The sequence below is a fragment of the Zingiber officinale genome, chromosome 7A, assembly GCF_018446385.1.
Source record: "Zingiber officinale cultivar Zhangliang chromosome 7A, Zo_v1.1, whole genome shotgun sequence".
In the NCBI taxonomy this organism is placed as follows: domain Eukaryota; kingdom Viridiplantae; phylum Streptophyta; class Magnoliopsida; order Zingiberales; family Zingiberaceae; genus Zingiber; species Zingiber officinale.
The window spans coordinates 87,301,043-87,315,540 of NC_055998.1; the positions used below are offsets into that span (position 1 = coordinate 87,301,043).

Here is a 14,498-nt window from a genome sequence, read left to right on the forward strand (position 1 = left end):
AGAACAATTGGTTTGCAATTTGCTTCGGCCTAGCTCATTGGTTTCTCGTGCCCTTGGCATCCGTTCTCTTATTGTTTGCTATGAGTGATGTTCTACAGTGTGGTAAAAAAAGTTAATTTGCTCATCTCTAATGTCCTCATCAATTTGCTCCTAAGCTAACACATAGTGCAATGATAAAAGTATGGGGAAGACATGTCCGAACATGTCAAATTTTAATTCCATGACTTAATATGACAATACTCTATGTCATAACTCCTGTACCGCCTCGAGAAGACGCTATGAAGTTCTATAGTGTTACTAGAGGAGTGAGTGAGTGGATATAAATGAGAGACGATAATTTTATGTTTTATCAAAAAAAAAAAAATCTCTACAAAGATCAAAGCATAAATCTCTCTTTAATAATTAGGATAATTGATCTAGAGCTATTGAATTTGAATATAATCTCAATATCTCTCTTTAATAAATCTCTAGCTATTGAATTAGGATAATTATAAATTTAGACAACAACATGAGATAAGGGTTTCTTTTACCACCTCAAAATCTCTAGCTTTCTATGAAAGTAACTTTGTTTGGTAAAATTAAACATGAGATAAGCTCATGGAAATATATAGTAGACTTGAAACATGGTCACTACCAACAACAAACATGGCTACGGCTAAGTAAACCAATTACAAATAATTTTCAATATTAACAATTCTCAAAAGTTAGAGGGCATTTCCAAAAACATGGTTTGCGAGAGGTAAATTGAAAATTTTCCTCGTTGGAAGATTGTGGATGCTCATTTAATTCTCTACTATTTTTCTCCAATATATTTTAGAATTTCCACATCACGTGTTTATTTTTTATTTAAGTTTCAGTATCAAGATAAATGTCATCCTTGATTTATGTATTTTTTTATTTTTTGAACTATTGCAAATTTACATAAACGGTGGATCAAAACAGAAAATGCAAGATTAAGATTACTAATTTTGAGGATTAATCATCCTAACCCTTTTCAAGGGAGCAAAATACCAAAAATAACAATAATCTATATGAACATTAGTGTTCTTAATTGCCATCATTAATCTCTTTAATTAATGAAAACGATCTGCCTAGAACTCGTGCAAGTTATAAATGCTAATAAATATACATATAGACTTTATTGTTGTATTTATTATTATATTTTTATTTTATTGTTAAATTATAATATTAATAAATTATTCTATCTTTTATTTTTATATTTTAGAGAAGGAAAATAGAAACAATAAGTTTTCATTAAGCAAAAAAGCCCTTGAATTATATTAATTAACATACAGACATCAGCGCACGGCCGCGGTCGGAGAACCAACGGCCATATGATCTCCATCGATCCCCCCAGCGCCAACACGTGTCTCGCACGCGCTCCTGTCCCTGAGCCGGCGCCTTCCGACCGCCTCTCTATCGGTCTCCCATTCATCGTCGACCCTAACCCTAACGCCGACCACCATTTAATTCAATCCCTAGAGATCTCGATTCCACCGCCGACATCGAGAAAGAGAGAAAGGAGAGGAGGAGGAGGAGCCGATCGTGGAGATGGAGAAGAGGGAAGCTTCGGCGACGAGGCCGCCGAACCCGGCGATGCCTTACCGAGAGGACTGCTGGAGCGAGGGCGAGACGTCTTCGCTTGTTGACGCCTGGGGAGACCGCTACATCGAGCTCAACCGCGGAAATCTCCGCCAGAAGCAGTGGCAGGAGGTCGCCGACGCCGTCAACTCCCGCCGTGGCGCTGGCCGCCGACCATCCCGCACCGACGTCCAGTGCAAGAACCGGATCGACACGCTCAAGAAGAAATACAAGGTCGAGAAGTCCCGGGTCGCCGGCAGCGGCGAGAGCCAGTGGCCCTTCTTCTCCCGGCTCGACGCCCTCGTCGGATCTGCCCCGCCTCCGACGTCGAAGAAGCAATCCGGGTCGCCGCCGCTTGCTCTGGCGCTCCCTTTCCATAGGAAAGGTTCCGCTTTGGCCGTCGCCTCCGCCGTGCGACCGGCGGAGACGAAGAAAAAGCGTACTTCCGTCGCCTCCTCTGCTGTGGACAACCCTTTCTTCAGGCGCGCTGCTGCTGCTGCTGCGGCTGCAGCGGCTACAGAAGATGATGACGATGTCGACGAGGACGAGGAAGAAGAGGAGCAGGAGCGATCTGGCTCGCTATCGAGGTCATCCTCAAGGTCTGGAAGAGGTCTGAAAAGGGAGAGGGAGGAAGAGGGCAGCGGAATTCGAGAACTGGCTAAGGCAATCATGAAGTTTGCGGAGATATACGAGAGAGTGGAGGAGTCAAAGCAGAGACAGATGATCGAATTGGAAAAGCAGCGGATGGAGTTTGCCAAGGCCTTGGAGTTCCAGAAGATGCAGATCGTAGTGGATTCGCAGGTGCAGCTTGCCAAGATTAAGCGAGCCAAGCGATCTGACACTGGTAAGGGATTGTTCTGTTCTTCCATTAATCCATAGTTCATTTGTACCAATCCTTTGATTTTAGTCAATACTCATAATAACTCATATACGTCGGAGCACTAGATTATCTTTTTCCACGTCTGAATTGGTGCTCAATCCTAAATTCTTGTCATGAACTCATCCAAGTTTTTCATTTTATTTTCTTAGGACCACCATTACTATAATTTTGTTGTGCTCGTTTCATTGGTACTCCAATTTTCATTTTGGAATTCTTCTGGTACCTTTTGTTCTGAACCTTTCATAAACTATTAGTGGAGCATAGATGTACAGCTTGCCTCATTTTCAAACCATCAACACCAGTAGCACAACGGCTGAAAGCAGTTTGCAAAGTCTTATTAAGAGATTGAACTAACTATTTCTTGCATGAGAAAGTTTTTCATTCTTGCTTAATTTTTGAGGGTAAACCATCATGTTACCAATGCACAGTTTAATGTTTTATCACAAGTTCATACAATTTTGTCATTGGTACCTAATCCTTCCGGTCTAGGATTGAGACCAGTGCCAGATGCTTTTATATCTTCTGGAAACAATGGTGCTCGTGAATGATATTATTCAAACAGCTTATTCAAGTTGTTTGTTATAACTTCTTGTTCTTTAGCATATGGAATAGCCAGGATATATTGATGGCAACAGATTTGGTGGATTAATGTTTTTCTAATCTCAAGTGTTAAGGCTCCGTATGCTTTCAATGAATGTATTTATCCCTTTCTTAGACATTTATGGATCAGATCAATACTTAATATGTTCATCTCAGACTGAAATTTTAATGTAGAAAACCTATATATTTATCTAGTTAACTGCTTCTAATTGTTGCTTTTGTAAAGCATTAATTAGATCATTTGATGAATTTATCCATACATGCCAAATCAAATCTTTTGATTAGTTTAGTTTCTTTCTTTCTCCAGACAGTTACTCTTAATCCGCCACTAAGGAGAAGAGGATAAAAGGTTGCTGCACCATGGCGGCTTCTTAATGTGTTGTGGATGCCCTTTAGCTCCATTAGTAAGCAGCAGGAGATGAACAACTCAACTTGCTCTCCGCCGAACGTAGCAAAACAGTTGTCTGTCCAGATTAGGTTCCTTCATATCGTGTTTATTTTGAGGATGGTTTTGTTTTTCTTTCATTTATTTGCTCTTCCATTTCCTCTCAAGTGATAAACTGGTCGTCTGTGTAAACTATGCAATGCTAACTGCCGGATTGAAGTCCTTGGCTTATTTTTCCTTTTAGTGACACTTTGTGATGGCCCAAGTGGAGCACACTAGCAGCTCCTTGAAGGTTTGTGGGAGACACCACAAAGAAAAATCACCTTATATATGTCTTCGCCAGGTCCATCGCTAGAAAAAACAATTAATGGATTAGTGATACTTTGTGATGGCTTAGGTGAAGAGCACACTAGCGTTGTTCGAAGGTTTGTGGGAGAGACACCACAAAGAAAAAAACATGGATTTGGCGGCTTGCCCAGGTCCGTCACTAGTTGAGTTGATGCTTGGATAATGAATTGGGCTGAACTCAACATAAATGGTACTACAATCTGAGCTTGAGTTTGTTTTATTTGTGTTAGGTTGTTCATGCTTGGGTTAGCCATGCCACAATATATATATACACACGAGTTTCTTAACAAATATATTTGTGAGCTTCTTAATGAACATGCTCTTAAGCTTCTAACGAACATGCTTATGAGTTCATGAATCAAATACGATTAATTTTGAGCCAACTTAATAATATTTTCAAGGTCGAAATTAGACTCAAGCTTGACTCATTAACTTAATTATATGAACTTGAACGATTTTTTTTTTTTTTTAATTTGAGATTTGAATAGCACGAGCGGTTTAGTTCATTTACACTTTTAGCCTAGTCTTAACAAATGCAGAACTCAAAAATATTGATCCAGATAACATCGAACCTAGGGTGATTGATCCGGTTCTATGAAAGTTTTCCACTGGTTATCAGGATAAATCTGGAAGCGCTCGTAGTAGACGGTTTAGAAGCCCATCATTTTATGATTGCACACCTTATTTAAAGAAAAACTTCCTACAAATGTACCGTAACAAATATAGAACTCAAGATAAAAGAACAAGTTGTGGCAATAAAGAATAGGTACACTACTCCTAATGCCTTAAAAATTGAGCTAGAGCTAGAGGCCCTAGGGCTGACTTAGTTAGTAAATGCATGCGATAATGACTATAATAATCAGGAGGTCGAAACTCGAGTTCTGTTTATACATTTGTCAATTTGATTCCTACTAACTAATTAAATTGATCAAATTGATTGACCCATAAATAATATGATTAATATAAATTATAAATTATATAATATTTATATGATAAAATGCACTTAAAATATAAAATATAAAGAAGACCCACTAATGTATAAAATGTGCTATGAACATTATTTGAACTAAGGAAACTCCAATCTAAACTCCCATACAACCACAGAGTAAAAAAAAAAAATTATAGTTTACAAGATTTTTCTTACAAATTCTCGGTCAATTAGTTGGATCAATCAATAATCTCTATTACATTTTTTTAACTAAAATTCTAGTTGTTTAGTCACTTTTGTGGTAATAGTTTTTTGATCCGTTGACTCTTAGTTTTGGCATATTTTTTACATCTATTCCTTCTTCTGTTAGTTTATACTTTTATTCTTATTGATTGAGCACTTTAATAATTTTTTATGTTATTTATTTTATTGTATTGACACCCCATTGATATTGTTTTCATACATGTTCTCATACCAAAAACGATGTATAATCTTAGCTTATTGAAAATGAAACTCCAACTTATGGATGTTTATTTAGCTTTATCACTACCCAATGTCTTTACTACTTTTAAGCAACATATACTTCATTTTATAGGTCACTTATTTGTCCCCTCGGGGCGGTGCGGTAGTTAAGACATGAGATATTACCACATGGGTTCTTAGGATCGAAATTCGACGTATTTGAGTATGTCTTCCCTCATACCTTGTCACTTGCACTAATCACTACAAAAAAGTATTAAAATAGCGATGAAAATTAGCAACGAACTAATATTTCGTAGCTAAAATATGGTGTTAGCGATGAAATATTAAATTGCTGCAAAAATAAACTATTTGCGACAAATTATTCATTTCACCGCTGATGTATTTGCGACGAATTATTATGATTTGTCAAAAAAAAAAAAAACCTGTTTGCGACGAATTATTACAATTCATTGTAAAAAAATTATACTTTAGCGACGAATTTAGGAAATTCGTCGCAAATATATTAGCTACGAATTAAAATCACCGCTAAGCTCTTAAGTTTTGTCGTAAAACTACACAGAAAAACCTAAACCCCCTTTCTTCTCCGTCGTTTCTCTATGCGATATGCTCTGCGGTGATTCTCTTCCTCTAGCTATTTCTTACTTCGACGATTCTCCTCATCGACTTTTGCTCTGACGATCCATGCTAGTGTCCTCATCGGCTTGCTCCGACGATTCTCAACCTTGATAGTGTCTTTTACTCCGACGATTCTCGAGTCATCGGTACTCCTTTTTTCCCTTTAGCTGATACTGTTATATATGTTTAAACACAAAAAAGGCATTGTAAATGACAAGAATGATGTTTAACAAATTCAATTGAGTCTTGTGTGAAAGTGAACTTCATCTGTTTGACATAAATTGTGGGTTGGCGGATTCTTCCTTCTGCTTTTTAATACTCTAGATAGATTAATTTTATCTAAATATATAACTGAAGTTTATTGTAAGTTTTTGTTTATGTGGTCTCTTAGGTCTAGATTTATACTAACTACCTATTGTGATACAAAATCATATTTCATTTTAATCACCCAAATTTTTTGTGGCTTGCTTATGCATAGAAGGATAGCCTATAAATGTAGAAGAGAGCCACCTTTTGGGAGGGCCTTACAAACCTAAGACCCAAGGAGTCTTTTGCCTAAGGTTTATCTTGTTTGTTTCACAAGTGTTTTTTCTATCACTTAAACTCCTTTTTTATCTTGTTTATCCGTTTAGTATCTGTTTACCTTTTTACTCTTTTTGCCTTCGAACTTCAAATCTTTGAGCCCAATTTATTTTTTCCTTTTTTGACCTCAACGTTTAGATGATAATTTTAGGATTATTTTAATGTTTAGATGATAATTTTAGAGTTATTTTGATGTTATTAATTAATTTTAGGATTATTTTATTGAATAATATGAAATTTTTTATATGTTTAATCAGGTTATAAATATGGATAAAAGTTGGATAATGATTGAGAATCAGATTGAGCCTGAATATATAAATGAGTTAAATCAATTTTTAAAAGTGACAGAGAATTATATGATAAGTTTGAATTTATCCAAAACTCGTTGTCCATGCTGAAAGTGTGGTAATTTGTTTAAATATGAATTGGATTATGCTCGAGGACATCTTTATAGGTGGAGATTTGATAAATTTAAAACTTTCACGAAGAAGCTGCAACATTATCTATTAATATAAATATTGTCAATGAAGAGGAACATGATTATGATTTTGAAGAAGATGATTTTGAAGATATATTTACTAATTTAAGAAATATAAAAAATATCAATACCAGTGGACCTCAATTAGATGATATTAATGCATATGATATCAGAGGAAGTTATACCTCTGTAAAATACCGAAAATAGGCGAATATTAATAAGGGATTTTTCTGAAATTTTTGGAAATTTTTCGGGAATTTTTCGGAGCTCGTATAGACAAGTTAACGGGGATAAAAACGGGGCCCGGAAAAGCCTGTTTAGGCTACCCCATTTAAGCGAGGAAATGTTTATAATTACATTTCCTTTTACTTTTATTTTCCTTTGATTTACATTTTCTTTTCTCCTCGTCGAAGCCTTGCGCCCGAGCCCTCTTCTCCTCGACGCCACCTTGCTCTTTTCTCCTCCTTGCCCTAACCACCGGCGGCGGTTACTCCTCCTCGAGCGTACAACCCCTCCGCCGAGCCCTCCTCTTCATCTTCTCTTATATGTGAAGCCGAGCCCTCCCGCCTAGCGCCGATCGCCTTTGTGCCTAGCGTCACCGCCGACGCCGCCTCCGGATTTTTCCCTCCCTTCCTCTGGTCCGGCGAGACACCGCCGGCCTTCCTCCTGTCGACGCCGCCGTCTTCGACCCTAGCGAGCCGTGAGCCACCACCGCAGCTCCTTCCCGCTGCACACCGCGAGCCCTCTCTGTCGCGTCTCGGCATAGCGCCGACGCTCTCCCTTCTGCCCTCTGTGCTGCTAGAGCCGACATCACCGAAGGACCTCACTGTGCCATTGTCCCTTTGCCGTGGAGATTCCCAGCGCCGCCGCGGCTCCTTCCTTTGCCCTAGGTTCCCTCTTGCTGCCGGATCTGAACAAAACAACAATGATGGTATCAGGAAAGTGCCACGGTTCTGATTGTTTGGTGGTTTGCTAGGTTTCAGCAGCAACTATTCCAGTTGAGGTAAGATTAGGATGTTAGTTAGGTTGTTGCTTGATATTGTGTTCTCCACTATTTGATCCTATCTTGAGCCGAATAGTATACTGGAATTCAACAGGTTGTTGTTTTGTGAAGGTGATCTTGGTTTCCAGCAGTGCTCCTATTCCTGCAGCAACTCCTTCCAGCATCAATGGTAGCTAGGAATTGAGGTATTGTGTAGGGATTAGATTACATGATCATGTGTAGATTTGAATTAGGGTAATTGTTTCATGTTGTTGATGAATTAGGTATGGTGTAGGGTAATGGATCCTTGTTGTAGATTGGGTTGGTTTAAAATTAATTTAATGGAACGATTAGGGTTAAGACAATTAACCCTAATCAATTGTTAGATTTAATTTAGGTAGCCAAATGATTATGTGGATTAGGGTTTTTCCTAATTTAGTCTCGTGGATTTTATTTAGCTATTTAAATTCTTATGAATTTTAGCTAAATAAAAATATATATATTGATTGATACAGGACTTTGATTCGAGACGGTGTCTCGACGAGGGATCTATTTCGGATTGGACCTTTTCTATTGGAGGCGTGTACTTTTGACTTATGTCATTTGATATACATAGTAGTGAATTTAACAAGATGCATTAATTATGTTCCTTATTTGTTTCGGTTAGTTACTACCCAATACCTGTTATATGATTGATTGATTGCTTGCTTTGCATTTCATGTATACTTTACCTGCTTATACATGTTTAAAGGGGTAGTGATATACCATACCTTGCCATGTTCAGGACCTAGGTTTTATACCTTCTGTGTACCTTTATTTTGATTTGATTCGTTGACCTATGATGTATTTATATATATATATGGACTAGGTCAGGATATTTTGTGATTAGTGCCATGCACCATTTGCATGATTGCATGCTGTGCGATCGTCCGCTCCATTATTGTTGAGCACATCGCCAGTTACATGGATCTGCACACACCACCACTCATGGGTTAGTGGTTGATTCAGGCAAAGTGTGTTGCAGCAGGGACTCTGTTAGGCACCGTTGGTCCGCTCATGGGTAGTGTGACACGTGTTATCCGGTAGGGATTCCTCCCCGTCATCGTGTACCGGGAGTTGAGAGCATTGCGCTCCTCCATTTATGATTTGGGGTAGGAGGATAGGTGTACTCCGACAGCATCCCGTCCACTCGGTCACTCATCAGGAGTAGTGACGACAGAGTGTACGGTTGTCACAGCCCTACCCACTCGGCCTCACTATTGTGTGAGATGATCGACTGGCGTCAGGGGTGACCAGGATGCATCATTGGCATCATATGCATGATGCATTTATTGCTTGTGTTTGTGCTTACTGCATTTATATGCTGCATATTGTTTGGATACCTATGTTTGACATGTATACAGGATTTCTTTACCACTCGGACTGTTTGTCCTTATACTCAGGTCCTGGTTAGTACAGTTTCACTCCTGTTTACTTCAGATGCATTTTTATCTTCCTTATATCAGGAGACTGTACGCATGATTAGTGTTAGGTGTTATTTCCCTACTTTGTATATCAGTTGTACCTGCTGAGTGTTGGACTCACCCCGCCTCCATTGTTGATATTTTCAGTTGATGCTGTCAGGAGAGAGTTCCAGTCGCTAGTCCCCTGCAGACCTCGAGGATATTATTGGACTTTTGGTTTTTCTTACATAGACTATGCTAAATTTGTTTTAGATTCTGTTCTTGTTTGATGATACTTGGACATTGTATGGATTTTGTGATGTCGATGGATTTGGTTTTGGATTTGCTTTTACTACATGCCTGCTTAGATGACAGAAGAGGTAAGTTGGTTTTATTGTCGGATTTGAGCTTTACAAGTGTAGTGGAGTAGGGTTGTTTTCGAGTCATGATATTACTGATCTGTGTACTTATATATAAACTGCGTGGATGTATGTGTGGTTGTATTTTATTGTTTTTATTATTCCAGCCGCCTGTGGCTGAGGTATATGAGGATGTAGAAAAGTTTCATATTATCCACCGTACAGGGGAGATGCTGCCGAAATTTTCTCGGATAGGGACTCCTCTGGGGCGTGACAACCTCAATATTTGAAGAAGCACAATAAGAATTGTATTACACTTGTACTAATTTTTCTGCATTCAGTTTTTTGGTCAAGTTAATGCATGTGAAGGTCTTAAATGGGTGGAACAATATGAAGGCGCTGAAATTCTGTTCTGTTTCAATTTCTCTGTACAAACAAATTATACAAGAGCAGAACTTTTTCCAGCAACCCGCATGTTCGATCAAACATGTGTTTGATCGATCAAGCAAGTTCTTGAATGATCAAAGCACACCTTGATCAAAGTACAAGATCGCTAACCTCTTGTGTTGATATTCCAAAAATGATACAAAGAAAACTAATTAATTATGCAGCAGAATTAAAAAACTAGTTGTACCTTTTCTTTGTAGCTAAAGACCTCTTGATCTTCTGCCGTATTCCTCTCCTCTTCTTGAATGTCGTGTGGGCGATGATCTACCAAGACAACACCACCCTCCTTCTCTTCTCGATTTCCAAACTGTCGGCTACAAAAGGAGGCTCTAGGATGGGGCACCTTCTAATCTTCTTCCTTCTCTTCTATTCTTCCTCTTCCTCAAGCTGCCACCCACAAGGAGGATGAGGGGGCGCCGACCCTAAGCAAGGAGGAGGGGGGCGCCGACTCTTGTTATAGAGGAGGAGGCACCGACCCTTGTTATGGAGGAGGAGGGGCGCCGACCACAAGGAAGAGATGTGGTCGACCCTAGATGGAGATGTGGCCGACCCTAGCAAGGGAAGAAGGGGCGCCGACCACAAGGAGGAGAAGAGAATTAGGTTTTTGGAGCCACCACCTACTCCTTTTATAACCTTTGCCGTCAGTTATAAAGAAAGAAAAATAACAGAATTCTATTTAGAAAAAATCTCCCTTTCTATAACCAAGTTAAACCAAACCAAATTATGGATCGGTGGATGCGAGGCTTTATATAGAGGCTACAACAGGGACCTAGAGGAGGAATTGGTTTAGGCCTCCTGATGGGCTTGGGCTTCCTGTGTTCGGCCCGAACACTCAACCCAAGTCCATCAATAATAACCCATACCACTAAAGAGTTATTATTGTACTACTGCACCAATCCCATATTACAATATGAGTTCCTTATCATGAGTGTGCTAATCTCCCCGTGTTTAAGATAATCCTATAGGATTTATATGATAATCCTTATGAGCTCCTCAATGGGACATAAAACCTAAATAATTAGGACACAGATTCATTCTATAATCAACAATACACCATATAAATAGTACTATTTCCCAACTCATCGGGCCTATTGATTTAACGAATAAATTTCACCCATTGATAAGTTAAAGAAATAAATACTAAGTATACGTGCTTGTTATTATATAGAGATTAAGAGGATGCACATCCACAATAACAGAGGTTTTGTTCTTTTATGTAGTCAGTACAAATCGAACAACCTTAAATGGTCTTGCTCAATACACACATAGTGTACTAGTGTAATTTTATAGTCAAAATAAACTAATACCAAATTACACTACAATCGTTCCAATAGTTTGTCCCAATCCATCTTAGTTGTGAGCTACTATTTATAATTTATAAGGAACCGATAACATGATCTTCTGTGTGGCACCACACACCATGTTATCTACAATATAAATTAAATGGACAACTGCATTGACATATATATAAATATAAAATGTAAACATTTGACCAAAGTGATTCTCATTTCAAAATATTTCAAAATAAATGTTCATACAAAAGCTAGGCTTATAGTATATGATCCTGTCCGAACGCTGACTCAACGGACGCTGGGCACGTGGCGCTCTCCGATTTGCTGATATAGATCTCCGGCTAGTCGTCCGAAGCTCCGGCGAACCTGCACAGAAGTCGGGCCGGGAAGGGGTTCCCGGCGGCGACCCTCCGACGCTCAAGTCAGGCAAGCAAGTGGTGGAAAAAGTAGCTCTAAAGGACTTGAACGCGTACCTCCGACGAAGTATGCGGCTCTTTATATAGAGCGGTGAAAGAGCTCCTACACGTCCACCGAGGCGCGTACGTGTCCGCAGCCCACACCTCGGTATGTGTCTTTCAGAAAGCTTACCTGACGCCATACTGCTACAGTCCAATCATGTCTTCGATGAGACAACAGAACACCTTACCGCCAGATTTGGAGTATGGCCTAGTCATAGGACTTGACAGTTGTCATAAGATGTTCATTGTCCTTCTCTCTCTACTACATGCCAGGGCTTCCGGCCGGCCCTCATCTCCCGTCCGGCCGGCCCTCATCTCCCGTCCGGCCGGCCCTCATCTCCCGTCTAACCGGCCGACACTCACATCACGTCCGGCCCTCCATATGCATCGGTATGCTGGGGAGATCCTTGTTGGAGTGTATACTGAAAGCCTAAGCTTTGTAAACATTCATTATGAATAAAGAATCACATTTGGTCTAATTATCTACATTTGTTTGTAGTTGTTCATTTAATTTATATTGTAGATAACATAGTATGTGGTGTCACATACAGAAGATGATGTTATCAGTACCTTATAAATTATAAACAGTAGCTCACGACCAGAATGGAAAGGAACAAACCATTAGAAGGTCGTAGTGTAATTAGGTATTAGTTTATCTTGACTATATAATTACACTAGTACACTCAGAGTATATTGAGTAGGACCATTTGAGGTCGTTCCTTTTATACTGACTTTATAAAGGAACAAAGACCTCAGTTATTATGGAAGTGTGCTCTTAATCCTAATATAATAACAAGCACATATGTTTGATATTTATTTCTTTAATTTATCAATGGGTGAGATTTAGTTCGATGAATCAATAAACCCGATAAATTGAGAAATGGTATCACTCATAGTGTGTGTTGTTGATTATAGAAGGAAACTGTGTCCTAGTGATACTAGGTTGATAATGTCCTCAAGAGGAGCTCATAAAGATTGTCATGTTAAACCCTGTAGGTGGACTTAGTCCGACATGATAATAAGGTTGAGTGGTACTACTCTTGGACTTAGATATTAATTAAAAGAGTTGTCAGTAACTCACTTAATTAGTGGACATTCGATATCTTAAACACAGGGAGACTAACACACTCATAATAAGAAGGAGCCCAAAAATGTAATTTGGGATTGGTGCGGTAGTTCAATGATAGTTCTCTAGTGGAATGAATTATCATTGATAAAATTAAGTTGTGTGTTCGGGGCGAACATGGGATGCTTAATTTTATCGGGAGACCAAAACCAATTCCTCCTCTCGGTCCCTATCGTAGCCTATTATTTATAGAGTACTATACCCACATATACCCACCTTCTATACCCACCTAAAGGGGGCCGGCCAAGCTAGCTTGGGAACCAAGCTAGGGCCGGCCTAAGCTTAATGTGGCCGGCCCTAGCTTGAACCCAAGCTAGTAGGGCCGGCCATAATTAATTAAAAAGAAAATTTAATTTTAATGTTTATTATTATGTGGAAGATTTAATTTAAAAGAGAATTAAAATTAAAATATCTCTCTTGTAAAAGATTTACAAAAGATTAAAGAAAGAGATTAGATCTCTTTCCTTATTTGTAGATTGGAGAGATGTTTTATTTTCTCTTTAAAATTATTCACATGTTAATAAAATTAAAATTATAGATATTTCCTTTTATTAACCATGAAGAGATTTTAAAGAGAAATTTTATTTTTAAAATTTCCGGAAACAAATAAGGAAAGTTTTAATTGTTGATTGAAACTTGTCCAATTTGCTTCCTATTGATTTGGCCGGCCATCATTGTTTAATTGGGGAAATATTATTTTATTTTTCTCAATTAAATCATGTCAAGGAAATTAAGGAAAATTTATTGTAATTAAATTTCCTAATTTACCTAGGCCAAGGAATATAAAAGAAGGGGTGAGGGTGCCTTCACAAGACACAACATCTATTATTTTCTCTCCCTCTTTTGTTCCTTGGTGTGGCCGGCCATCATCTCCTTCTCTTCCTCTTGTGGTGGCCGAACCTCTCCCTCTCCCTTGGAGTTCTTGTGGTGGCCGGATACTACTCGGAGAAGAAGAAGAAGGAGAGAAAGCTAGCATCTCTTGGAGCTTGGTTAGTATTTTGGTTTTCTCCTTGGTAAAGCTTTTCTTTTGTGGCCGAACCTTGCTTGGAGGAGAAGAAGGTGGTTGGTGGTTTCTCATCTTGGAAGATCGCTGCCCACACAACGTTCGAGGTTAGAAGAGGGATACGGTAGAAGGTCAAGAGGCTTTTTCTACAAGGTATAACCAGTCATTTCTATTTCCCCATCATGCTAGTTATTTATGGAAATAATACCAAATACAAGAGGCTTACGTTCTAGTATTTCAAATATGTTTTTCCAAGTTGTGTTCTTTTGTTTCTTTCTTTTCCTTGTGATTTGATTGTTCTCTTTGGTTAACCTAAAGTTATTTTAGGAAATTAAATATTAGCTTTCTATTAAAGGTTTTGTCTAGTCGGTGGTGGTTGCTCCCATATCCAAGAAGGCCATGTGCCTCGCCACGTCGGGAACCTTTTATGGAAATTAATATTTAATGGAATTAATAACTTAAGGAGACTTGGGTCGAACGTGTTAAGTTCCGCAGAGATCCAAGTCAAA

General features: G+C 38.8%; 1 protein-coding gene across 1 annotated transcript; it reads left to right on the forward strand.

Annotated features, from left to right (window-relative positions):
* Positions 1-1,367: 1,367 nt before the first annotated feature.
* Positions 1,368-3,689, forward strand: LOC122001718 (trihelix transcription factor ASIL2-like). The gene is made up of 2 exons (XM_042556608.1): positions 1,368-2,425; positions 3,369-3,689. Exons 1-2 carry the CDS (start codon positions 1,552-1,554, stop codon positions 3,380-3,382), a joined length of 888 nt encoding a protein of 295 aa, XP_042412542.1. The 5' UTR covers positions 1,368-1,551; the 3' UTR covers positions 3,383-3,689.
* Positions 3,690-14,498: the final 10,809 nt, after the last annotated feature.